The sequence below is a fragment of the Symphalangus syndactylus genome, chromosome 21, assembly GCF_028878055.3.
Source record: "Symphalangus syndactylus isolate Jambi chromosome 21, NHGRI_mSymSyn1-v2.1_pri, whole genome shotgun sequence".
NCBI lineage: Eukaryota > Metazoa > Chordata > Mammalia > Primates > Hylobatidae > Symphalangus > Symphalangus syndactylus.
In genome coordinates, this window is record NC_072443.2 from 82,240,139 (window position 1) to 82,265,071 (window position 24,933).

Below are 24,933 nucleotides of genomic sequence, written 5' to 3' on the forward strand. Positions count from 1 at the left end.
TATGGCTCCCTCCACTCTACAATGGCAGAGTTAAGTAGTTATGCCAGAGACTGCATGACCTGTAAAGCCTCAGATATTTACTATGTGGTCCTTTCCAGAAAAATTTTGCCAACCTCTGGTCAAACATTAGCCAAATCCAGGTCCCTCTTCCTCACAGTTTCATTCTGACAGCCTTTAAAAATGAGAAAATGGAAACTACCTAAAAAGCAGGCAGCATTTGCTTCCTAAAGAAACAAATAACAAAAGCAACTGATTTTCAAAGACTCTTCCTAATAGATGAGTTGTCTTATCATCAAAGCATGTGTTCTGGGCCAAGTATAGAGGCAGCTCTGTGAGCTTAACCACCAATTGGGAGTGGGTTTTCCCGACGCAGCTACTGAAAACCTCTGAACTGGTATTAAAATGTTATTGTGGCCACACCTGCTGCTGTTGCCTTAAAAGCAGCTTCCTAGTGAGAGGGGTAGGCTAGGGCCGTGTTATTTAACTTTAAGCCTCACTGATCTCGTTTGGAAAAGGTGGGCAGTAACACCTGCCCACAGGTTTGTGGTGAAGATGTGGAAGGCGGACGCGCACTAGAAAATGCTGCTCAAGTGATATGTATTACTTCCAGGTTTCTGGGCCAAAATAACCATGAGTTGGAGAATAGCTTTGTTGCCACCAAGTCAGCACTCTTCACTCGTCGAGGAATTAGAAAAATTAATTTTCTGTGTCCCCAAAGAACATAACCAGCCCTAGAAATTCTTACAAGAAGTTGCTGTCAATGAATGTTTTTCTCCACATCTCTCTCTTTCTCTGAAACTAATTTATGCTTCATTCTCTAAACCTCTGACCTCATCTTCTGTTCAGAGTGAAATCTTCACTCCATCTATGCAGGGATTTATTAGAATTCACTCCAAGACGGTATCTATACATCTTTGCATGTTTAATTATTTTCCACTTAGAACAAGAAACTGCATAAGCGCCTAGATGGTTTCTGCTGATTAATGCAAGCCGTCTTCACTTCAGAAAGAGAAAAATCCCTTATGGACTTCCAGTTGTGACAAGAGAAAGGTTAAAATACATCATAACCTTGGGTGCCTTTCAATAGATTCCTCTCTGATTTCATGAAGCTCATCATTCCCTAATGTGACCCAGATAACAATGTCTAGTGGGGAAATTGAAAATATAAATGGAAATGAAGTAAAAGAATCTTCATCTAAAGAAACATGAAAAGTATTATTCTATAACTGATTGAATGGGCCCGGAGGACTCTGTATTGGAGAAAAAAAGTGATAACAGTCATTAAGAATCCCACTTGGTGCTATTGCATTTTTCATGTGCATATACAATTACGGGTTTCATTATTCCAGAGCCTTCTTTTGATTAACAATAAACGCAAGGCTTTCAAACCAAATGTGTCACTTTGAGTTTTTAGGCAAAGACTTAAAGACAGAAGTTGTGGGCTGGGTGTGGTGGCTCAAGCCTGTAATCCCAGCACTTTGGGAGGCCGAGGCGGGCAGATCATGATGTCAGGAGATGGAGACCATCCTGGCTAACACGGTGAAACCCTGTCTCTACTAAAAATACAAAAAAAATTAGCCAGGCATTGTGGCGGGTGCATGCAGTCCCAGCTACCTGGGAGGCTGAGGCAGGAGAATGGCATGAACCCGGGAGGCGGAGCTTGCAGTGAGCTGAGATTGCACCACTGCACTCCAGCCTGGGCGACAGAGCGAGACTCTGTCTCAAAAAAAAAAAAGACAGTAAGACAGTAGTTGTGGAGAGTTTACTTTTATAGGGAATGAGATGGCTTCTGAAAACATCTGTTCTAAAGGGGCTTGTGTGTTGGACACTAAACATTTATGTAAATTTTAAGAGGAGACGTTGAATTAGGCACGTGAAGCCCAAAGTGAGGTCAGATAGTATAGTATTTGAGTATCTGAGAAAAGAGATAAGATATTACACAGCTGTACGGCTTTGGCAGGTATTGGAAATGTGTAAGACAGAACAAACGTGACAAAGGGAAGTGGCAGCGACTGTGGACAGTGGTGGTGGTGACATTAGCAGCAGTAGCTTTAGTAGGGGAAGAGGAAGAGGAGAATGATTGTAATAAATAACAGTTAATATTTATATAGTTATATAGGACCTGTTGAATACTTGCATAGCTCATTTAGTATTTATGATAATCCCATCAGATGAAAAGGGCCTAGTTGAGGCTGTTTGTTAATAATGAAAGAAAAAGCAGTCAGTTTCAAAGGAACCAATCTAAGGAAATGAACGGGCTCTCTGGGTTGCATAGCTGTTAAGTGTAAGGTCAGGATGGCGCCTAGGCAGTCTCCATCTACTGTCCCCCCTGGCACTCTTCAGCAGCGCAACAATGGCAGTGCCCATGTTCACCAGACAGCGTGAGGACAGATGACACAGAGCTGGCACACTGTGCAGTGCCTGGCGGACACCTGCAGCAGGAGTCCCTCTCCGCAGCATGTACCCTGAATCAGAGCAGGGGCTTCATACCAAGTCTTTGTCGCTGTCCTTTGTAAACGTCTTCTCCTTCTCATCCTCATTCTTGGTCCAGCTGTAGGAGATCATGTAGTTCATGATGGGTGGGTGGTAGATGGTCTCCGGCTGGCTCCAGGACACCTGCAGAGCTGTCTGGTTCAGAGGCTGCACCTTCATGTGGATGGGTGGAGAGCTGCAAACTGAAGATACACAGGGCTCAGCTCAGGGAGCTTTCAGAAAGATGCACCATTCAATCCATGCCCCTAAGGACTGCAGCCTCAAAAAGTTGAAAGAGTAATACAGGAAGCACCCATGCTCCCTTCTCCTGGGTCCTCTTAACATTGTGTGTGTAGAGAGGGGGAGAACATTGTTCACACACACACACACACACACACACGCTCAGGACACAGATGCACATGCGCACACACATGTGCACGGGACACAGATGCACACACACACATGCATGGGACACAGATGCACATGCACGCACACACACGTGCACGGGACACAGATGCACACACACACGTGCACGGGACACAGATGCACACACGGACACACGCATGCATGGGACACAGATGCACACACACACATGCATGGGACACAGATGCACACACGCATGTGCACGGGACACAGATGCACACGCGCACACACAATCAGAGCTGTTTTTCTGCTAGGCCAGTAAACACTGCAGCTTTCTGACGCTTCTCCCCTAGGTATTCTGTCCTGCATCTCCCAAGATTGAGGACACTTTCCTATGTAACCCTAATAACAGTTTCTATCAAAGAAACTAAACATGAATTCAATACTATTGTCTCATATATAGTCCATATTCAAATTTCCCCCGCTGTCTCCAAAAGATCCTTGATCACTGTGTCCCCCGACTTCAGCCTCATGGTCATCAGCCTATTTTTCTTCATGATGGACGTTTAGAAGAAGCCAGGCTACTGGACCGGTAGAGTGCACTAACTAAAACTGTAGACGAAACCTTATTGTAAGCAGGTCCGAGTGCAAATAAATAAATTTAAAATGAGACTTTAAATAATTTTAAAGCAAAGTCACATAACACAAGGATGACTTTCTCTGGAACAGCAGAACGCCGTGTAATTATCCTGACGTGGGGTGTAAGGAAAAGTCAGGCTCATTCATCTTCTTATTCCTTGGGGCTGAGAGGTTTAAGGGACACGGTGGATCTAAATCTATTTACAGACAAACCTATGGAAGTGTTGAGACCTTGCCAGGTCCGAATGAGTTATACAAATGCTCAACAGGTCCAATCCAGTCAGCCGGAAATGTGTGCTTTCTCAGGGGTGTCCAGGCCCCTGTGGCCGTGCTCCCTGCCTTCATGAAGCTGATGGTCCAGGGCAGGGGTTCTCACCCTCAGCACCCATGACCTCTTGAGCCAGACAATGCCTTGCTCTTGGGGGCTGTCCTGTATACTGTATAGCAGCATCCCTGGCCTCCGCCTGCTAGATGCCAGTAGCCCTGCTCCCCGTCCTCAACTTGTGACAACCAAAAATGTCTCCAGGTATTGCCAAAGGTTGCTTGTGGGAGCCAATCACCTTCGGCTGAGAACCTCCACTCTAAGAGATGGAGGTTCACCAAAGAATCCCACGCGCAGAGCCGTTAACTGCACGCCAGGACAAGATGGAGGGAGAGGAAGGAGAGGAAGAGGTGGCTCAGGCTTTGGCACCCAGGGAAGACGCTCTTGAGGAAGGTTCATGTAACTGAGAGCTGAGAGCTTATCGAGATGAAGGGGGTGGGAGCTGTAAAGGGACCCAGAGGGAAGGTATGAGGGGCTGGAGCAAGGCACGGAGAAGACAGGCAGGCAGGGTGCAGGCGTAGCTGCAGTGAGAAGCCTTGGGGTCAGATTTGAACTCTGGCCTTTTCTCCCATGAGTCCTTGGACGCCCCTGGAAAGAACTGAGCCCCAGAATGACGCAATCAGGTCGGTGATTTACAAAGATCCCCTGAGCTTCAGCTGAGTGTAGAAGGCCCCAGAGAAGCCAAGTGTGGAGGAGGGGCCCTGTGAGGAGGGGTGGCAATGGCCAATTGCTGGAAGACCAGGGAGGAATGGCAGGTTCTAGAGCTTACAGTTAGGAGGTGAAACGCAGAGGCCTGGTGACGTGCCGGGTAATAAGGAGGGCAGGGGAGAGTGAGGAGGACCTTCTGGTTTCGGTGCAGGAACCGGGTAAGAAGTAAGTGGGTGTGCTGGCAGAGACAGGCCAGGGGACCACGGCTTGGTTCTGACCCGCTGGCATCTTCCAAAGACCACCCACATGCCCTGCAGCCCACCAGGAGCCAGACTCCTGTATTTCCTACTCAAGAGCCCGAAACCCAAGGCAGCCCTGGGGAACAGGATGGCTTTCCTGCCAGAGATGCACGGCCCAGCTTTGAGGACCTGGCCGGTGGAGAAGAGTAGACTGGTTTTGACAGGGAGGCCACCTCTTACTCTTCAACTGCCAAACCCCAGTTCAGTCGGTGAGGTTCACTTTGTGCGACAGAGACGGAAGGGAGGGAGGGATGGAGAGAGGGAGGGATAAATTAGTGAGGCATTCCCACTGCCCTGCAGAACCCCTGGGAGGCATCACGCTGTCTGCTGCGCAAATGCCACCAGAGCAGGGACATCAAACAAAGAATCTGAAGGGAGGCTTCCACGGAGACGTGGCGGTGGAGTGACAGAACGTGGGCACTAGGTGGCGCCAACCTACTGTTTTTAAATACTCCGGCTTCTAAGTGGCTTCATAGTTTTTCAAGACAGAACATGGAGGAGGCGGGGGAAAGATCAGGAAATAGCTACACCCCCAGCGTTCCAAATACCAATAACGAACCGAGATGTACATATTGGGAAGCTTCTATATCCCATAATGATGACCATGTCAGATTTCCTAACTTCTCTATCTTTTCTCACCTCCCACCATGTTCTTATTTATCTTCCTTATTCTGAAACCATTCATTCCCCTGCTCCAAATAGCAATGAACGCTGTATGGGGAAGCATCCCTCTCTGGCAGTTACATCATACCCCCATAAATAATTCTGTCACCCACATACAGATGCAACCATTCTTCTTATTTTTTGAAATTAAAATAGATGGGTTTTTCTGTGTGCATTTAAGATGATTCATGTTAATATTTTTTAAAAAGGAACCCAAGTATTACAAGAAAGTAAAAAGAAAATTAAAAGAAAAAAACTCACCCCAAATCTCAGTGCCCAGAGAAAACAACTGTGAACATTCTGGGACTCCAACATGCAGTTATCTCTTCATATACATGTGAAAGTACAGATGCACAATTTGATGGAAATAGAATAGGATGTGGATGACACTAGAATGGAATGTTTGGTTTTGTTTTGAGGTGGGGTCTCACACTGTCACCCAGGCTGGAGTGCAGTGGCTGGATCATGGCTCAATGCAGCTTCAACCTCCTGGGCTCAAGTGATCCTCCCACCTCAGCCTCCTAAGTAGCTAGGACTACAGGTGTGTACCACTACACTTGGCTAATTTTAAATTTTTAAAATAGAGACAGGGTCTCACTATGTTGCCCATGCTGGTCTTGAACTTCTGGGCTCAAGTGATCCTACCTCTTTGGCCTCCCAAAGTACTGGAATTACAGACGTGAGCCACCATGCCTGGCCCTAGAATTTTTTGTTGTTGTGTTTTACGCAATAACTCATGGGTATATTTCCTCGTCAATGAGTAGAGCTTAGTGTCATGGTCTTGAATGATGGTACAGAATCTCACTGTCTCAATGTATTAAAAAAGACTGAGTTAAGCTCTCAAGGAGGTAGATCTGGCCTCACTCTAATGGGATCACCTGCCAGGAAGGGAATTCTGTAACGTAATGGCCTCCAAAGATCCATGCTTGTCCCTGATTACACATGAGAGGAGGAGCACGAGGCCAGGGCTTTGCAGGCTGAGGAGCTATAGGAAGAGCAGTCTGATGAAAGATGTCTCTTCTGCTCTCTACCCCCCATCGTGGGTAGTGGCTTTTTCTAGCTATACTGGGCCAAATTTGGAGGAGGCATTTGCAGAGTACTAGGAGGGCCTAGAATACAGGATGGCAATTTTTTTTCTGTAAAGGGCCAGATAGTAAATATTTTCAGCTTTGCAGGCCACATGGTCTCTCGTAGCCACTACTGATTCTGCCTTTGAAGCACAAAGCAGCACAGGTAATATGTAAACATGAATGAGTGTAGCTGTGCTCCAGTGAAACTTTACGGACACAAGTTCAATTTCATAGGATTTTCATGTGTTGCAAAATATTCTTTTGATTTTTCTCCAACTGTTTAAAAATATAGAAACCATTCTTAGCTCATGGTTACACAAAAGGTGGTGGGGAGTAAGTTTCAGCCCATGGATCAGTGCTGATCCCGGACTGAGACAGTAAGCAGAGGCCAAGCCTTTTTTTGAAACACAATTATCAACTGCACTGTATTTTTGGCACTGAATTCTGCCCCTCAGCACAGGCTGACAGGCCTGCTCCTTCACGGAGCTTAGATTCTTCCCAGCACTTACTAGTATGTGGAGTTGTATTATTGACTTCATTGACGATCTGTAATTATCTATCTCCCCCACTAGATGGAAGCTCCACAAGGCTGGCGCCTTTTCTGTCTTGTCTGGTTCATTACCTTGCATCTAAGACAGTACTTGGCACATAGTGGACTCTCAATCAATATTTGCTGAATGAACAGAAAGTTGGTTGTACATGGAATAACATCCTCAGTCTTTCCCGTGGTCCACAGGTCCTGTGTGACATGTTCCCCTTCCATATCGTCAGCCTCATGGCTTGCCATCTTCCTCTTCATGGACTCATCTCAGGCCAGCCCCCACCCCAGCCCCCTTAAAGATCCAGCTTCAAGGCCGGGCGTGGTGGCTCATGCCTGTAATCCTAACGCTTTGGGAGGCCATGGTGGGTGGATCGCTTGAGGCCAGGAGTTCGACAGCAACCTGGACAACATAGTGAAACCTCGGCTCTAGAAAAAAATGCAAAAATTAGCCAGGTGTGGTGGCGCACACCTATAATCCCAGCTACTCAGGAGGCTAAGGTGGGAAGATCACTTTAACGCAGGAAGTGGAGGTTGCCGTGAGCTTTGATTATACCACTGTGCTCCAGCCTGGGTGACCGAGTAAGACCCTATCTCAAAAAAAAAAAAAAAAAAAAAGGAAAAGAAAAAAATCCAGCTTCGACACCCTGCTTCCCCTCTGAGGCTGATGGGCCACCCGTGTCCTCCTCCACTCTCACTGCTTCCCTCCTCACCCTGTGTGCCCATCACCGTCTGTCCTCACCATCTACCCGCCTCTGTGTCCCTCTGACTGAGCTGCAAGAATCTCCCGGCCAGGGACCAAGCTCCTTATCACTGGTACCCTTGGCAGGGGCTCGCGTTTCTCTGACGGAACGAGGGACGCTGTTTTGAGCATCCTCCATTGAAGAGGATTCCATGTACAAACTCAGTGCCACACAATTCATTCCTGGGGTCACTGCCAGGAGCCTCAAATGTGTTGAGGATCTTGTCTCTGGTCTTTAACTCATGCCTTCTGCTAATAAGAAAAGCATTCAGTCTACAGAGGGAACAAAAACCACCTATGCTTGGCGACAGGGGCAATGATAGTACCAGACACCCGTCAAAGAACTCAGGCAAGCGAGCAGGCAGACACCACTGTGCCTTGTGCTTCCAAAGTTCTGCTTGCTCTTTAAGTGATGGAAACCCTTCTTTCAAACAACACCTCCCTCAAAAGTCCAAGTAGGAAACAGGCAAATGCAGCAAAACAGAATTTTATAGATCAATTTGGAAGAGCTGGTATAATAGAAAGTGTGGGCTTTGGAGCCAGACCCATGCAAATCCTGTGTCCGCATCTATAAAACGGGTGACTAGGGTCCAGCAATTATGTTTCTCACAAGGTTGCAGTGAGGATTACGAGGGAACACTGTGGATAAACCCAAAGTTGTGGGCCTCAGGCCCAATGGCATGTACACGGACACACTCTATGGCCCACACACTGTTAACAAAAATGGTATATTTTACATATAAATATGGGCTTTAAAATTACACCTGCATCCACACGTAGCAGTGGTGAGCTAGCGCAGGAGAGCAATCATTTCCTTTAGACGGGAGTGTGTACTCAACTTTTTTCTTTTCTTGCCACAGTCCCCACCACTCCCCATTGCCTCTGCTCAGCCCACTTCCCCGGCAGCTCTCTGGCCCCCAAGGAGAGGTGAGTTTTCTACTGGTCTAAAATGAACACCAAGAGCACTCTTGAGGGCACACCACAGATGTCCAATACTTGTACTTTTCTATCTCTTCTCAATGGTCCTTGTAAACCGCACCTAACAAAGGGAAGTCTGATAGACCTCTTGATACGTCCTTTTGCACAAAATTGAAGCCTTTTAACCATGCGGGAGGTGCCACACCCGGATCTCTAAACAAATATCCCCTGTGAGGCCTCCTGACGACAGCCTTTCCCCTCTCAGGGGCCTGATTATGTTCCCACTGGGGTCTGATTGCTTCTCACAGGCATCTAGGTGCTGCTCCTCACCAGCTCTGAGAATTTCTGCCTTCACTCTGAACCTTTAATTATGATCCCAGGCTTCCTTAAGTAATGAAGAGGCTTCTAGCAGAGCACCCAAGGTCCTCTGATTCTAAATCAATGTCAAGGATATTTTCTCAGTGGTTCCACAAGTAAATAGTAGGCTCCCCTCCCCCACCCCATCCTCTTCATTTGGGGCTTTAGATAAACTAATGTGATATGCTCTGTCTGAAAGTCAGTGTAATTTCCAAGTGCCTTAAACTATCTGGAGTTAAAGGTTCCTCCAGGGGCCTTCTTCCAGCACCTGCCCCCTCGGAGTTTCACACCCGACGCAACTGGCAAAATATTGATCAGGAGTCAAAGAGACAGCACTACTCAAACAAAGCAATTTGGTGCAGATTCACTATTTCACAGCGCCTGTCAACACAGATGAAGCTGCTGCTTCCTGGGTGGGAGGTGTTGCGACATCATATGCCACACAGGGGCGGTGTCAGAGGGAACAGCTTGGCTTAAGCCAGCAGAGGACCGTGGGGGAGATGCCTGTTCCTTGGGGACTGCCTGGCCCTGGCGGGGAGAAAGAGCAGGAGGCATCTCCTCTTAAAAGCAGGAGGGAAACAGTCAGGAGGAAAAGAGCCCAAGCTTTGCCTTGGACTGCTTAAATGCCTGTCATTTCTTTATCACCTTCAAGGGAAATTTCCAGAGAAATGGCCTCAGGGAGTGATTCTCTTTTTGAAGGGCTGTATCAAAGAGGTCTGGGTAAACACAGACTCCTCCTCAGCAGCCCGAGTAGGACTTCAAATCTGGAATCTTGGTGCTTGGGGTGTTGCCTCCCCCATCCCTGCCCAAGAGCTCAAGATGGGCAAACCACACGGAGGAAGGAACTGGGAACGATGGAATCAAAGCAGGACCCCAGCTCCAGTGTAATGTGCATTTCCATCTGAATCATTTCTAGCTGGAGCTGTGGCTGCCACGCACATGCCGTGGGCCTGGCTCTGTGCATTCATCTCAGATCATCCCCTGCACACAACGCATAACCGAATCTGAGAGCTGGGCCCCATTCTCCCCATGAAAGATGATGACACTGGGCTTTGGTCTCTCTGACCTTGGGCTGGGCCAAGGAAGCAGAGTGAGAAGAGAATGGAGAACTGAAACCCAATCTGTCTGAGTCTGAACCAGAGTTGACAGGGGACTCCATGGAACAGTCATGTACGTACTTGCCCCATACGCATCCCGTAACTGTTTTCCTATCTTCAAGATGCTAATAAAGATGCCGGGAGCATTACTCCAAGAGCTTAAAAGGGGAAAGCTGTCCCAGCAGGTAAAAAGCTTCCTTCCCGTTCCCTTCTCCTTCATCCTTCTCCACCCCCACTCCCTTCTCAGTTCTCAATGACAAATGAGAATGTGGGGTCTCTTGACAATTTCCAGAGCAGCCTCCAACTCCTTCGGGTCTCTCTAAAACTGGACACAGCAATTGCCTCTTCCCCCATCGGAAACACATAGGGAGCTCATGGTCCTTCAAGGCGTGACAGGATGCTGGAGATACACATATTGCTGCTAGGGTGCCCACCCACCAAGGCCTTTATTCTGTGCCATTCGTTTTTCTTTTAAATTGAGACGAGTCTCAGTCTGTCGCCTAGGCTGGAGTGCAGTGGTGTGATCTCGGCTTACTGCAGCCTCTGCCTCCTGGATTCAAGCAATTCTCATGCCTCAGCCTCCCAAGTAGCTGGGATTACAGGTACCCACCACCACGCCTGGATAATTTTGGTATCTTTAGTAGAGACAGGGTTTTGCCATGCTAGCCAGGCTGGTCTCGAACTCCTGACCTCAAGTGATCCACCCACCTCAGCCTCCCACAGTGTTGGGATTATAGGTGTGAACAACACGCCCAGCCTATTCTGTGTCATTCTGTACTGACGTATTAATAGTAACAAGTCCTATCTGATAAGCCCTGCTCTGGACTGTTAGTACATTTCACAGATTATGTCATCAAATCCTCACGGTAATTCTGTGGGGCTGCTGGCTCTATCATTACCCTTGTTTTAGAGACCTAGATCTAAGAGGGTCATTCATTCACTTGCTTACTTTAGGGTCAGACTGCTTTGGTTTTAGACAAACCAGCTGTGTGGCCTTGGATAAAGCTTGGGTAAAAGCTTCTGGGATAAATACATGAAATGCACAAATGCATGTGGACTGACATATAGCAAACGTACTTTAAGAAATAGTTACTGTTGGCCGGGCCCGGTGGCTCGCGCCTGTAATCCCAGCACTTTGGGAGGCCGAGGTGGGTGGATCACGAGGTCAAGAGGTGGAGACCATCCTGGCTAACATGGTGAAACCCCGTCTCTACTAAATATACAAAAATGAGCCAGGCGTAGTGGCAGGTGCCTGTAATCCCAGCTACTTGAGAGGTTGAGGCAGAAGAATTGCTTGAACCTGGAAGATGGAGTTTGCAGTGAGCCAAGATTGCATCACTGCACTCCAGCCTGGCGAAAGAGTGAGACTCCATCTCAAACAAAGAATTAGTTACTATTAAATATTTATTCAGCACCGGCCATATGTCAGGCCCTTGATCAGGAACTACGGATAAAGATGAACACATGTTGTCATGGTCCTGAGCCCCTGGTGATGACAGCCCAGTGGGAGAACACACATCAACAACGTAATCTCCCTAAAACAGAGGTTTTAACTTGAGTGTCCTTAGGCGATCTGGATAGAATTCACAGAAGTCTGTGAACTTAGACAGCAAAAAAGTCCACTTTTATTTTCACTAATCTCTAAGTAAAATGTAGCATTTCCTTACGTTTTAAATGTTGGCAACAAACTACAGTAGTGTTACGAGACTTGTGTGATAATCACCAAAAGAAATCACAAAGCTATTCCTGTTAGATTACAGTGATTACCAATACAGGTGACCCTTGAATAACACAGGTTTGAACTGCATGGGTCAATTTATAAATGAATTTCCACCCCCAAGACAGGGCAACCAACTCCTCCTCTTCTTTCTCCTCCTCAGCCTACACAACATGAAGATGACAAGGATGAAGACCTTTGCGATGATCCACTCCCACTTAATGAACAGTAAATACATTTTCTCTTCCTTATAATATTCTTAATAACATTTTCTTTCCTCTAGCTTACTTTATTATGAGAATACAACATATAATACATATTACATACAAAATATGTGTTACTCGACTGTGTATGTTACTGGTAAGGCTTTAGTATTAACTTTTTGGAGAGTCAAAATTTATACTGGATATTTGATTGTGCGGACAGGGCACCCCAATCTCTATGGTGTTCGGGACTCAGTGGCATTTCAAAATTTCCTTCACATTCCTCATTATTTCAACATTATAATGATTTTTAGCTCTGCGGCTGGATCTTGTAATTTAATGCCCTCATCAAGAAGCAGATACATTAGTACAATTTTAAAGATATTTCGAAAATATCTGAGGATAACTGGCTTCCTCTGTAATCTATTATATTTTATTTTAAGCATCTAAAACCATCAATATGAGAAGATAAGCTAAAGGAGTCCATGGCACCAAGATGGTTAAACCCACCAAGCACTAAGGCGTATATAAGTACATGCTTTTTACGGAAAACGTTATAGTAGTTCTGTGTAAAGGTTTAATAAGGAACCCTGACCTAAACTTGGGGAGTTGCTTAGAGAACTTACTGAGCATAGTTTGAACTGAAATCTGAACAATGAGTAGGTGTTTACAGAGGAAAGAGGAAAAAAGGAGGCTTGGGTATGTCAGACAGAAAAAAAAGTGCGTACAAAGGCCCTGTGATGAGACAACTGGGAAGGAAACCAGTGTGGCTGGTGAGCAGGGAATGAGGAGGAGAGTGGCCCAAGATTCTGTCTCAAAGCTAGGAAGCACTGGATCTGGGGTTCATCCCGGAGTGGATCTGGCTGCTGAGGCCAGAATTTGCTGGCTAGCCCACCACCTTCTTCTGATGTGGGACCCTGGTGCAGAGTTGCCCCCAGATTCTCCTAAGTGCTAGGACAACTGCATTCAAGTTTTAAATCCATAGTGTCTTCACTGATGCCACCAGTTACCCGCGGACTTTTCTTCTACACAATACAATGACATCTCCCTTTCCATGAACAAGCCCTGAATTACAATTCAGTTTCTCAGCAAACAAATGAGTATTAGATGCTCTGTGTTGCAATTACCATGGAAGAAAGCAAATTTGAAAACTCTTTCTTATCCTGTTGGCTGTCTCTGCTGTGCACGTAACAGAGCTACATGCTCAGAAAACAGAAATAGGCAGTATCTGGGAAAGCAGAGGCAGAAATTCAATTCTCCAGTTCAAGCACTGGTTTCGACTTCCCACATTATGCTCTCCCTGACCTCTCGTACCTCCTTGGATTCTTTTTTCTACATGATATCCCTCTTCCTCTGAGAGCTAAAGGCCATGGGAGGTGTCCATGTCCTGTGCAGGAAAGAGCATTGTTCAGCTCAGCGCTAAGGGAGGTGACAAAGTTCAGGATGATGCATCTTCCCAGCCTCACTTGGTAACAGCTGCGTGCATCTTGGACGCTGGGTGGAAGGCTGGATTCCATGTACCTTGGGGTCCTTCCCTCCCTTTCAACTTTATGATGCTGTGATTTCCTGCTAAGAGAGCAAAGTGGACCTATCCCACTTCAGTTGAGCACAGCATCCTTCCCACGTGGTGCTTCTGACCTTCCACCTTCTCCCCATGTCTTGCCCTAGTGAAGGACTCCAACTGAGTGTCTGAACCACAGACCCGGCTGCGGAGTTAGGGTGGGTAAATGCCCAGTGTCCTTCTTTCGTAACGATGTTTTTCTCCTGTTTCCCACTGCTGAGATAATGTTGTAGTCCCCTTTACTATGAAGAAACAACTGGGTCACCTAAAATAGAGTTCTAAAGCTGCCCTTAGCAACACAAGACTGGTATCCAAACATCATCCAAGATCTAAGATCCCACGAGCTGTTTTTATTAGTGATCCCAACAGCCATGTCAAGAAATCAACCAGTGACCTACACAGATGGCTTTAGCCGGGATTTTATAGAAATACTTGAGTCTAGATTATTATGATGCAAATGGTTAAGGTGCCCTCATTTGTTTTCCATCTGAGCCTTAAGATAATTTCTCTTGGAAACAGGTAGTCTGCTCAGCTTGGTACCTACTATGCTTAAAAGTAGTGTCCTGGCTCATGCACAGCATTTACCTGTTAACTCTGGATCTCCGCTGCTTCCCGGCCACTTGCTACTCTTACTTGTTCCCTGTTCTGGCTGAGTGTGGGTGGAGTGATAGGATGAACTCCAGTGTCTGGGTTCCAATCTCATTTCAATCCCCAGATGTGGCGTCTGAACCAACTGATCATTTGGTAAGGATGGCCCTACCTGGTATGGTTTCAGGGCCTCCCACACCTGGGTACTGCCCTCAGGCCAAGACTTGGTCAAAGGGACCCAAGAAGGAAACAGGGAGCCTGTCAGTTGATGGAGAGACCAGGCTATGGGCAGGCACTGCACGAGAGTGGGTCCAAGTGGAGTCATCGATTCAGCACACGGCAGGGACTGAGCCACTTGAGTCTCTTGGCTGCCCCTGGCAAACAGGTCCATACGCTCTGAAGAGCTTGGGCTTTGCAGCTGGTGGGTGAAAACCAAGTTTTAAACAGTCAGCACACTCCTCACTGAGAAGGCTCTTCTCTTCTGGCAAGCCTTTCCTGGTGCCAGCCCGGAAGCAAAGAATTGCATAGCTCTGTGCACTTGATAATACCTGACAGCGTTTAGTCTCAGACATATAGGCAGCGCCTTCTCAGCACAGGCAGAGATTTGAAATGTGACAGCCAAGATACTCATTTCGGTCCAAGCCAGTGCTTAGGAATCACAAAACCAGTCAAGAGAGCTGCCCAGGAGTGAAGCCAGCAACCATAACAACCACTGGCTGTGCTGAGAAGGAATAAGAAAAGCCTGACTCAAGAGGACACCACATGGGGCTCCCTCTACTGGGTCTTAACAGTTGTTCTCTGATTTTCAGGCTTCAGGGGCAGGGAGATGAGACTGTTTCTTATGCCCTAGGAAAGAAGGATTCTGTCCATATTCCTGGACAGATACCTGAAGAAAAACAGCTTCAACCAACCCGTGTTTGTTTGAGGAATAATGAGTGGGATGAACCGGGAAGATGTCTCCCAGCTGGATACCTCCTGTGGCTCCAATGAGAGGCACACCAATGTCTCACAGCCTCATGTTTCATAGGCTGTGAAGGCTAGTCAGTGAAAAAGGGGAAGTGTGCTGCTCTGGGAGTAAGGAAGCTGTTGGCCTTTATTAATTTCCAGATTGCTGTTCACAAGCACCATGGTGCCCACACAAGTAAACCCAATGTCAGAGAAGATTTTTCTAGTGAGCAAAGAAAGCCAGAGGAGGGTTGCTAAGTTGGCCTTGAAGATCAAACTCTGTCTACCTGCCTAGAGATGGAGAGGATTAAATAATTAGGTAATATTTATCAAGCGTGAAAACGCTAGATGGCCCCTGGAGTCTGCTACCAATATCAGCTCAACCGCTCCCAAGCCATAACAGCCGATTCTGCCTGAGAGCATCCTGACACCAGTGCCTGACACTTTAAGTGACTCCATTCTCTGCTTTTAGGCTGTTCTGGAGGCAGACAGAAAAGCCCTCGCTCTATGTTTTGTTGAAATGTATGCTTCCATCCAAGGTGGCTTTTGGTCAGAGTAAAAGATGGCTTCCCCAATCCCAGGAGCCTCTCTGATTTCAGGAAGTAGCACTGACATGACATCCTACTTCAGATGCCTGGCAATGCTCCCCAGTAGGAGCACCCAGCCTGGGCTACATCATACATGTCTCAACTGTGTGAACTCTTTTGGTAAGAATTTTTTATTCCTGGCCACCTGATATGTATATGTTAGCTTAATCCATCCATGCATCCCTCCATCCTCCCATCCATCCATGGATCCATCCATCCATACCTCCATCCTCCCATACATCTATGGATCCATGCATTTATCCATGCATGCATCCATCCTCCCATCCATCCATGGATCCATATGTGCATCCATCCATCCATCCATCCATCCATCCATCCATCCATCCTCCCATCCATCCATGGATCCATATGTGCATCCATCCATCCATCCATCCATCCATCCATCCATCCATCCATCCATCTATCCATCCATCCTCCCATCCATTTGTGGATCCACACATCCATCCATCCTCTTATCCATCCATGGATTCACATTTTCATCCATCCATCCATCCATCCACCCATCTATCCATCCATCCAAACACCCACCCACCCAACAACCCATCCAATCCAGTATTTACTGAGGAGTCAATAGTTACCATAGCACCCTCTCTCCAATAAAAACAGAGAAAAGGAAAACAGTCTCACCCCTCATGGAGCTTATGGGGTAGTGGGAGAGCTGGATATTAGGGAAAAAAATCACATAATCAGATGTAAAAATCCAACTGTGGTAAGTACTATAAGAGAAAGGTACTGGTGCCCTGAAACAAGTGGCTGGGTCAGGGCAGTCAGGAAACTTCGTTTGGGAAGGGACCCTTGAGCTGAGTTATGAAGGCTGAGGAGGAGTCAGTTAGGTACAGAGGTGGGACAAGGGCCTTCCAGGTAGAGGGAACAGCCTGCTGGGACTGCAGAATGGCTGCTGGACTGAAGTGTAGGATGCCAAGGGAAGGAAAGTATAAGACGGGGCTGGGGAGGGGGACAGGACTTGATGTGTGGACCACCTTAAGGATTATACATTTCATTAGAAAAGTTTCGACAAGTTCGAACAGCCTGCCTTCACACTTCTAACAGGAAGAGGGCATGGCACTCTTATTCTGAAATATGTTCTCCAACGATCATGTCACATATAACAGGTTGTCCTGGGCATACAAAGAAACTACTGCTGACTTACAGATAAGAAGATACAATTATTTGCAGAGTAATTTCCATATCCAAGATCCCGTACTATGTCTCATTTAAAAGGCCACTGGCTGAGGAAGAGAGTGTGTGATTATTATCTCTATTTTATTACCATTATTTTTTGAGACAGGGTCTCACTGTGTCACCCAGGCTGGAGTGCAGTGGGCATGACCATGGCTCACTACAGCCTCAACCCCCTGGGCTCAAGTGATCTTTCTGCCTTAGCCTCTTGAGTAGCTTAGGGACTACAGGTGTGTGCTACCAAGCCCAGTTCATGTAAAAAAAAAAAAATTTTTTTTCTTTTCTTGGTAGAGATGGGGTCTCACTGTTGCCCAAGCTGGTCAGGAACTGCTGGTCTCAAGTGATCCTGCCGCCTTGGCCTCCCAAAGGGTTGGGTTTACAGGCGTGAGCCACTGGGCTCTACCTTATCATGTCTATTTTAGAGGCAAGGAAATAGAAGCTTAGATATTAGCTTGAGCAAGGTCACAAAGGACTGAATCGTTCCTAGGATTTGAGTCTAGGTTTGCTTGAATCCCAAGTCTGTATTCTAACACTGCCTTATCCTGTCTTATTATTCATTCATTCACTTAGCAATGACTGTACCTACTGTGTACCAGGTACTGTGTTAGGCCCTCCTCATCCAAGGATGCACAAGATCTTCTGCCTAAATGGCCCCACGGTGCAGATCAAGTGGGTGCGGGACTCTCAGGACTAACCCTGTGACCAGTACCCCATGCCCTGAGCACCCAAGATAACCTGACAAAATAGATAAAAGCCAAGCAGATAAAGACTGAGCCCAGTGATGACTTTCAGGAAGGTAAGAGCACCCGATTCCCACAAGTATGTTTAGTTTTAAAGCTCCTTCATTCAAGGAAAGAGTAATAAACTGTGTTGTTCAAGTCACCTGATGACATCCAAAACACAGAGGTACCGCTTGCAGGTTCTTGTGGAAGATGGCGGTCCCTTGGATGATGGAAATCCTGCGTTTGGACATAAGAGGATCTTCGTTCACATCTGAGCTCTACCACTTCCTGGCTGAGAGGCTTTGGATGGTTCACTTACCCTCTCTGAACGTTAGACCCCTCACTTGTTAAAGAGAAACAATAATACTCCATTTCTCTCTTTCCTCACCCTACCCATCCCTCCATCCAAACTGTTAGTAAATCCCCAAAGCTCTCCTCCAAAGTCCATCCCTAATGATCACTTATACCTTTACTATGATCATCCTCATCCAACCTGCGGTATTTCTATCAGCCTCTTGCAGGTCCTGCAGACTCCAGTGCAAGTCCTCTGCAAGCATTCTCCACACAACAGCCAGAGCTGTAAGTTTATAGACTGTCGTGATTATTCCAGAGTCCTGTTTAAAACCCTCCAGAGGCCTCCCACTGCTAGAAGATCTTAACTCCTAACAATCTTAACTCTTTACCAAGAGAAGTCTTTGCCAGAGTTGCTCTTGCCTACTTCTCCAGCCCCTTCTCTCTGATCTTGCTTCCCCTTTGTTTACCTCACTCTAGGTGGGATCCCATGCCTCAGGGCCCTTGCAAATGACCTTCTTCACCAGATCTCTGCAGGGCTGGCTCCCTGTCCCCACCTGCCTTATCCCAAGAAGGGCTCCTCCCCACCACCTCACCACACTCCACCGCTCTTAGCACACAACTTGATTCGATTCCCTTTGGGACAACACTGAAGCCTATCATCAGTGGACTTGTTTATTTATTTCTCCTTTCTAGAATGTAAACTCCATGATGAGGGACCATCCCTTGTTCAACTTTATTTCTAGTACCTGGAACTTGTTTATAGTAGATGGTCAATAAATATTTAATGAATGAAAAGCGAATCCTGGCAGAGGTTGTTTTGGGGATTAAATAAAATAACTATGAATAGAAACCAACAGCATCTAGCACACAAAAACCTCTTCCCAGACTTTCTTTTTCTTTTATTTTTAAGAGATGTAGGCTTACTATGTTGCCCAGGATGGCCTCAAACTCCTCTACCTCCCAAGAAGCTGGGACTACTGGCGCGTGCCACAGCACTCGGCTCTCTTGCTAGCCTTTCTAACCACAGGCGTTTCAGGCGCCACTCCTAGAGTCAACAAGCTTTTCAAAGCTAGACAAAAATGCCTGACATATGAAAAGAAATTTACTAGCTACAACAATTGATACAAAATATTTAACACTACATTAAAAGTCTATAAAATATCAACATTATGTCAACCAAACGCAACTTACCACCAACTCATATATTTACATAAACTCAGAGTAATCATGAAATGTCTTAGCATTTAAAAATGTTGGATATAACATGGCGAGACCTTCAGAAGTATGAGAGTCTGGGATGTTCCAAGGGTCTTGAAACAGACCTGCTTTTTTTGTCTTCTTTCTTAAACACTCAAAGTTAAAAAAGAATGACAAATGAAAGTTATTTTTGAAAGAAGGGGGTTAAAAACTCTCCATGGGGGCTGCATGAAAAATGTGTTTTTCTTAACACTTTCCTATGCTAAATAACAAGATAACTTTCTGCAGGAGTTTCTGGGAGGGCAGCTGCCTGCAAAGGCATTAAGTGTTCATATCAGAGCTTCCTTTAATAAGATAAGTAATTCAAGCTCATTAATCTGGTGAGTAGAAATGATTAAACCGGATAGAACAACATTACTATTTTCTCCCAAAATAGCAGAAAACCATGATTTCAATGTCAAACTCTTTTTTAAAGCAATCATGGATTTACTTCTTTGTTTGCTAATTTGGATAGAAAATGTGACCCTCTTTCTCAATGTACTGATTTTAAATAGGCTACTCAGGCATCCTTGCACAGTGGTATATGTCCTTTAAAACTGCTTTTAACCAAAACAGGAAGCAATGTTTAGCATTGAAAATATAGCTAAAAAAGAGATCCCTCCATCAGCAGAGGCAGAAAACATTCACCAAAAAAACACGACACTGGCTTAGGAGCCCAGAGGGTATGCAGGCAGCCCGGTGTCCTCTCCATTTCCTTTGCTTTTATTACATTATACAGTGTCATTTTAATTAAGCCATCAAATCAAATTATCAGATCAAGTGGTTTTGATTCTACTGTGGTTTGAACAGGTTTGGTTAAATTAATAAACCATATGTTTCATGTTGTCGGAAAGTTATTTTTCTCTGTTCACTGTTCCAAAAGTCTTCACAATAGACAGTATTCAGCACTTAATGACTGAATGCTCTCCCATGTACCCGGGATGTGTTGCAGAATAACTGAAAAGACAGCCCATTGAATCCTAAGTCTGTCCAAGTTATTTACCGACAAAGGGCAGAGTGGCAAATCGGATGTCCCTTGAACAATCCAATGAGCCTAAATATTGTTTCCATTTACTGGAACTAAAGCTTTATTATTTTTTATGGATGACATCCATATAGAAGTCTTTCTTCAGCAACAATACAACATTAAGATGACTTTTCCCCCATTACTTTCTTAAGGGGCCCTGCCTCTTGTGCTTGGCACTGAAAGGCTGGATTCTGTATTCTCTATTCCAGGACGTCCAATCATCCTGATAAAATATGGGTGCATGAACACAGGCCCCCACCACTGGCTACCTCAAGTTCACGATCACAACCAGGAGAACAGAGGAGGCGGGGAGCTATATTCAGTCAATTGAGGCTCTGGTTACCCCTCTGATGTGAAAGATGACCGGGTGTTAAAGTGAATTGGTAAGTGGGTGGTTACCAAGTTAATGAATCTCTGGTTGGTCCTAGGGTCTTTCAGTGGAATGGAAACACAGATCCAACACATTCACAGTCATGGCCATTACCACCTTGAAGACAGAAAATATGTATCTTACGACAAGCCTATGATTTCCCCGTTTAGGTTTCTCCAACTCAGTTTAAGCTACTCCCTAGAGTGGGGGTCAGTAAACTACAGTCCCAAGGCCAACTCTGGTCTGCCATCTTTTTTTGTAAATAAAAGTTTACTGCAAGACATTTTCTACACTCATTTACATATCATCTGCAGGTGCCTTCCTGCTATACTGGTAGAATTGAGTACAGTCGGCACTTATATCCACAGGTTCTGCATGCCTGGATTCAACCAACCACAGATCAAAAATATTTGGAAGGAAAAAAAAAAACAATAAAAAACAGCAATATAACAATAAAAAACAGTACAAATAAAAACCAGTAGAGTATAACGACTATTTACATGGCATTTACATTGTATTAATATTATAAGTACTCTAGAAATATTTTAAAGTATACTGGAGGATGTGTTTAGGTTATAGGCAAATGCAACACCATTTTATACAAGGGACTTGAGCATCCAAGGATACTGGCGTCCGCAGGGATCCGGGAACCAATGTCCCACAAATACCCAGGATTCAACAGAGACCATATGGCCCACAAAGCCAAAAACATTTACTATCTGGCCCTTAACCAAAAAAGTTAAATGACTCCTGCCTTAGGTAATTAATTTATTTTTCCTTCTTCTGTGACAATAGCTCGATAAATGCATAAAACATCATAGCTTTCCTGGGCATTGCAAGCTTCCAATAATTATCAGATAGAGAATACCAATCAGGCAGGCTTTGGACGTTTTGAATTACCTGAAGATTACAGAATACCACTCCTTCTCTTTTTAAAACTTTTTTTCGCAGAAGAGTAGAGGAAGGAAAAGGACTTGTTCTGTGCTTTGGCTCTTTCCTGCTTACATCTCTAAGGTCAATAATCTAAGCCGTCCAGGCTGTTTGATGATGTGTCAGCATCTTTTGGCCTATAGTGGCACTGAGTTACCTGAGTCTTCTTAGGGGAAAAAAAAGGAGGAACATTTGGTCATGTGGGCTATGGTTCTATGACATGTGCATTTAAAAACAAACAGGGAGATCATCAGTCATTAGGGAGATGGAAATCAGAACTATAAAGATATACAACCTCATACTCACTAAGTTGGAGAAAATAAAAGAGATGCACAATAACAAGTGTTGGTGAGGATATGGAGAAATTGAAACCCTCATACACTGCTGATGGGAATGTAAACTGATGCCACCACTTTGGAAAATAGTTTGATAGTGCTTCAAAACTGTAAACAGAAAGTTACCATACGACCCAGCAATGCTATTCCTAGATTTACATCTAAAAGACTTGAAAATGTATATTTACACAAAAACTTGGACATGGATGCTAACAAAAGCATTATTCATAACAGCCAACAGGTGGAAAAAACTCAGTGTCCACTAATTGATAAATGGATAAACAAAATATGGCACCTCCACATATTATGTACTTGGCCATAAAATATAATTAAATTCTGATACATAGCCCCCAATACAGATGAACTTTGAAAGTATTATGCTAAGTCAAAAAAGTCATATATGATCCACTTGCATAAAATGTGCAGAATAGACAAATTCATAGAGACAAAAGGTACGTTAGTGGTTGCCTAGCCCTGGAGGGAGGGAGGGAGGGACATACAGGGCACAAGAAGGGAAGGAGAAGGGGAGTGATTGCTATAGATGGAGTTTCTTTTTGGGGTGATGAAAATGTTCCAGAAATAAATGGTGGCAATGGGCACATGACTTTGTGAATACAGTAAAAAACACTGATGTGTACACTTTAAAAGAATGAATTTCATGGTATGTGAATTAAATCTCAACAAAGCTGTGATTTAAAAAAAAATAGGGACAGTATTCAGCAATAATAAAAAAAAAATGACCTACTGATATATGCCAAACATGGATAAATGTTAAAATCATTAACACCAAGTGAAAGACAAAACCAGACCTGAGGTTGCCTGGGGTTGAGGGCAGGAGAAATAATTGACTGCAAATGGGCAGGAAGGAACTTTCTGTGGCGATGAAAATGTTCTAAAACTGGACTGCAGTGATGGCTGCGCAAGTATAAATTTGCTAAAATTATCAAATTATACATTTACCATAGCCGTGTATTATGGTATGTAAATTATGCCTTTAAAAAAATGCTGTAAAAATAGGAAAATTTCCTAAACTGCTGGCAAAAGTGTAAAGCGGTACATACAATCACTCTGGGAAGCCATTTGGCAGTCTCTAACCAAACCTGAAAATATGTGTACTCTAGGATGCTGCCATTTTACTCCTGGGTGTATGCCCAATAGAGATATGGACACATATTCATTAAAAGGCAGGTTCAAGAATTTTCATAATCACCCAGACTTGAAAATAATCTACATATTCATGTATACTGAAATGGATAAATATATTCAGGTATAATCACACAATGGGATTTAGCAATACAGGAGAACAAACTACAACTACAGGCAACAAGAGAGAGGACGCTCAAAATCACTGTAGAGCAAAAGAAGCAAGACACGAAAGAGGACATACTGAATGATTCTATCTTTATGCAATTTATTAAACAGGCTAAGTGAATTTCTGGAAGTGGTTACCCTTGGGAACAGAGAGTGATTAGGAAGGGGGATGATGGAGGAGTCCTGAGATCCTAGACGGGAGTTTCTTGATCTGAGTGCTTTTTACTCAGGTGTGCTCAGGTTGTGAAAATTCATCAAGCTGTGCACGTATTACAGGTACTGCACTTTTCTGTATGTGTAGCTCTCCAATAATATGTTAAACACACAAATAGGACTGCACCTACATCCCGCTCTCTCTTTGGCTCTGAAAATATCAGAAAACATTTTAATATTCCCATGTCTTAAAGAGTCAGCAATGAGCACTATGATAATTCAAACAAACGTAGTAGAATGACAAATGAATCTGCCATATTTAAGGACGGTTCTGTGGTTGTGGTCAAATTCAGAGAAGGCCTGTTCAGTGGAAGATCTTGCCCACTTCGACAATTTAACACAATAGAAACCACTATCTTCCCTAGCTTTCTTGGATAATAAAGGCCATGCATTTTCTCTGTACAGCTGATATATCATATGCTCGGCCCATTTTTCTGGAAGGGGCTTTGTATCTGTCACCATCTCAGCAATTCTGAGCTATCAGATCTTGCACTCACTTGTGATATGAATTCCTCACCCCCCCAATCCATGTCCTCTGCATATAACTCTCACAAAATCCCCAGAAGACCTGCTTCTCTCAAGTCAAGTTCTCTTGGGAGAAAGCTTTCTAGCTGGGTTATTTTCTTTATTTTTTTTTAGCTAGGTTAAAAAAAAAAATTAGTTCATGTGAGGTTTTCCACAGCAGCCCAACCTAAGATATTTCAGAGGTTTGTGAGCTTCTTAATTCTCCCATTGTTCCCAGAGAATGACAATCTATTGTCCCCAAATTACTTGAATCTCAAGCATTTCTCGAGGGAACCTGGCGCCTGACTCACTTCTCCTCACTAACCTCAAACAAAATCACACAGACAGGAAGGAAATGATCACATTCTCAAACTCCCTCTCCTCTTCTTTTAGCTCCTTTTCAGAAACAGGAGCCTAGAAAATGGGCTCATTCTTATCATCAAAGTGCATGCCACTGCAGTTGCTTGTGGAATAGAATCCCATTCCCCCTGTTCCTACAAAGTTCATATGCCAATAAACTGTTCCCTTTTGTTGGGAGTGGGAGCACTCTTGAAAGAAAACCTCTCCACATAATGCACCACACTAACAACAGCCCAGTCTTCTTCCAGTGTTGATAAATGACACAAGGTCTCCCTTTATTACCCAAGCTCATAATTTTGAAGAAGGATAGCACCGGGTTGGGAAATATCCCTTTTCGCACCAAAAGAAAATTCCTTCTTTTTCCTTCCTCCCTTCCAAGTAATAGGGCTTTGATCAGCCTTGCTCCCCTGAGCATTTCCGGAGCTCTGTGACACAATTATGATAAATCCCAGAGCCTGAGAGGAGAGGTGTGAGGGTAGACCCAGAAGTTCCAGTTTCCTTGGAGAGCAATTCTTACTCATTTCACATGAGTAAGTAGAGATGGAAAAGACTGAGATGCCTGAAAATGATAAACTTATGTTTATCAGATACCGGGGTTAAACTGTTAAATAATAGGTTAAACAAAATAATAAGCAAGTGATTTCTAGTAGGGAGTGAGGCTGGCATGGGAGTTCTTGACAGGCGGGGGTGGATGGTAGTAAG

At 44.8% G+C, this 24,933-nt stretch overlaps 1 protein-coding gene across 3 annotated transcripts in view; it reads right to left on the reverse strand.

The window, feature by feature from the left end:
- PTPRG (protein tyrosine phosphatase receptor type G) overlaps nt 1-24,933 on the reverse strand; it is a 751,407-nt gene that overhangs the window by 110,987 nt on the left and 615,487 nt on the right. For all 3 annotated transcript variants that reach the window (XM_055259569.2, XM_063630796.1, XM_063630795.1), the window contains exon 9: nt 2,491-2,675. In XM_055259569.2, coding sequence (XP_055115544.1) covers nt 2,491-2,675 — 185 coding nt within the window. The remainder of the gene's footprint in view (nt 1-2,490; nt 2,676-24,933) is intronic.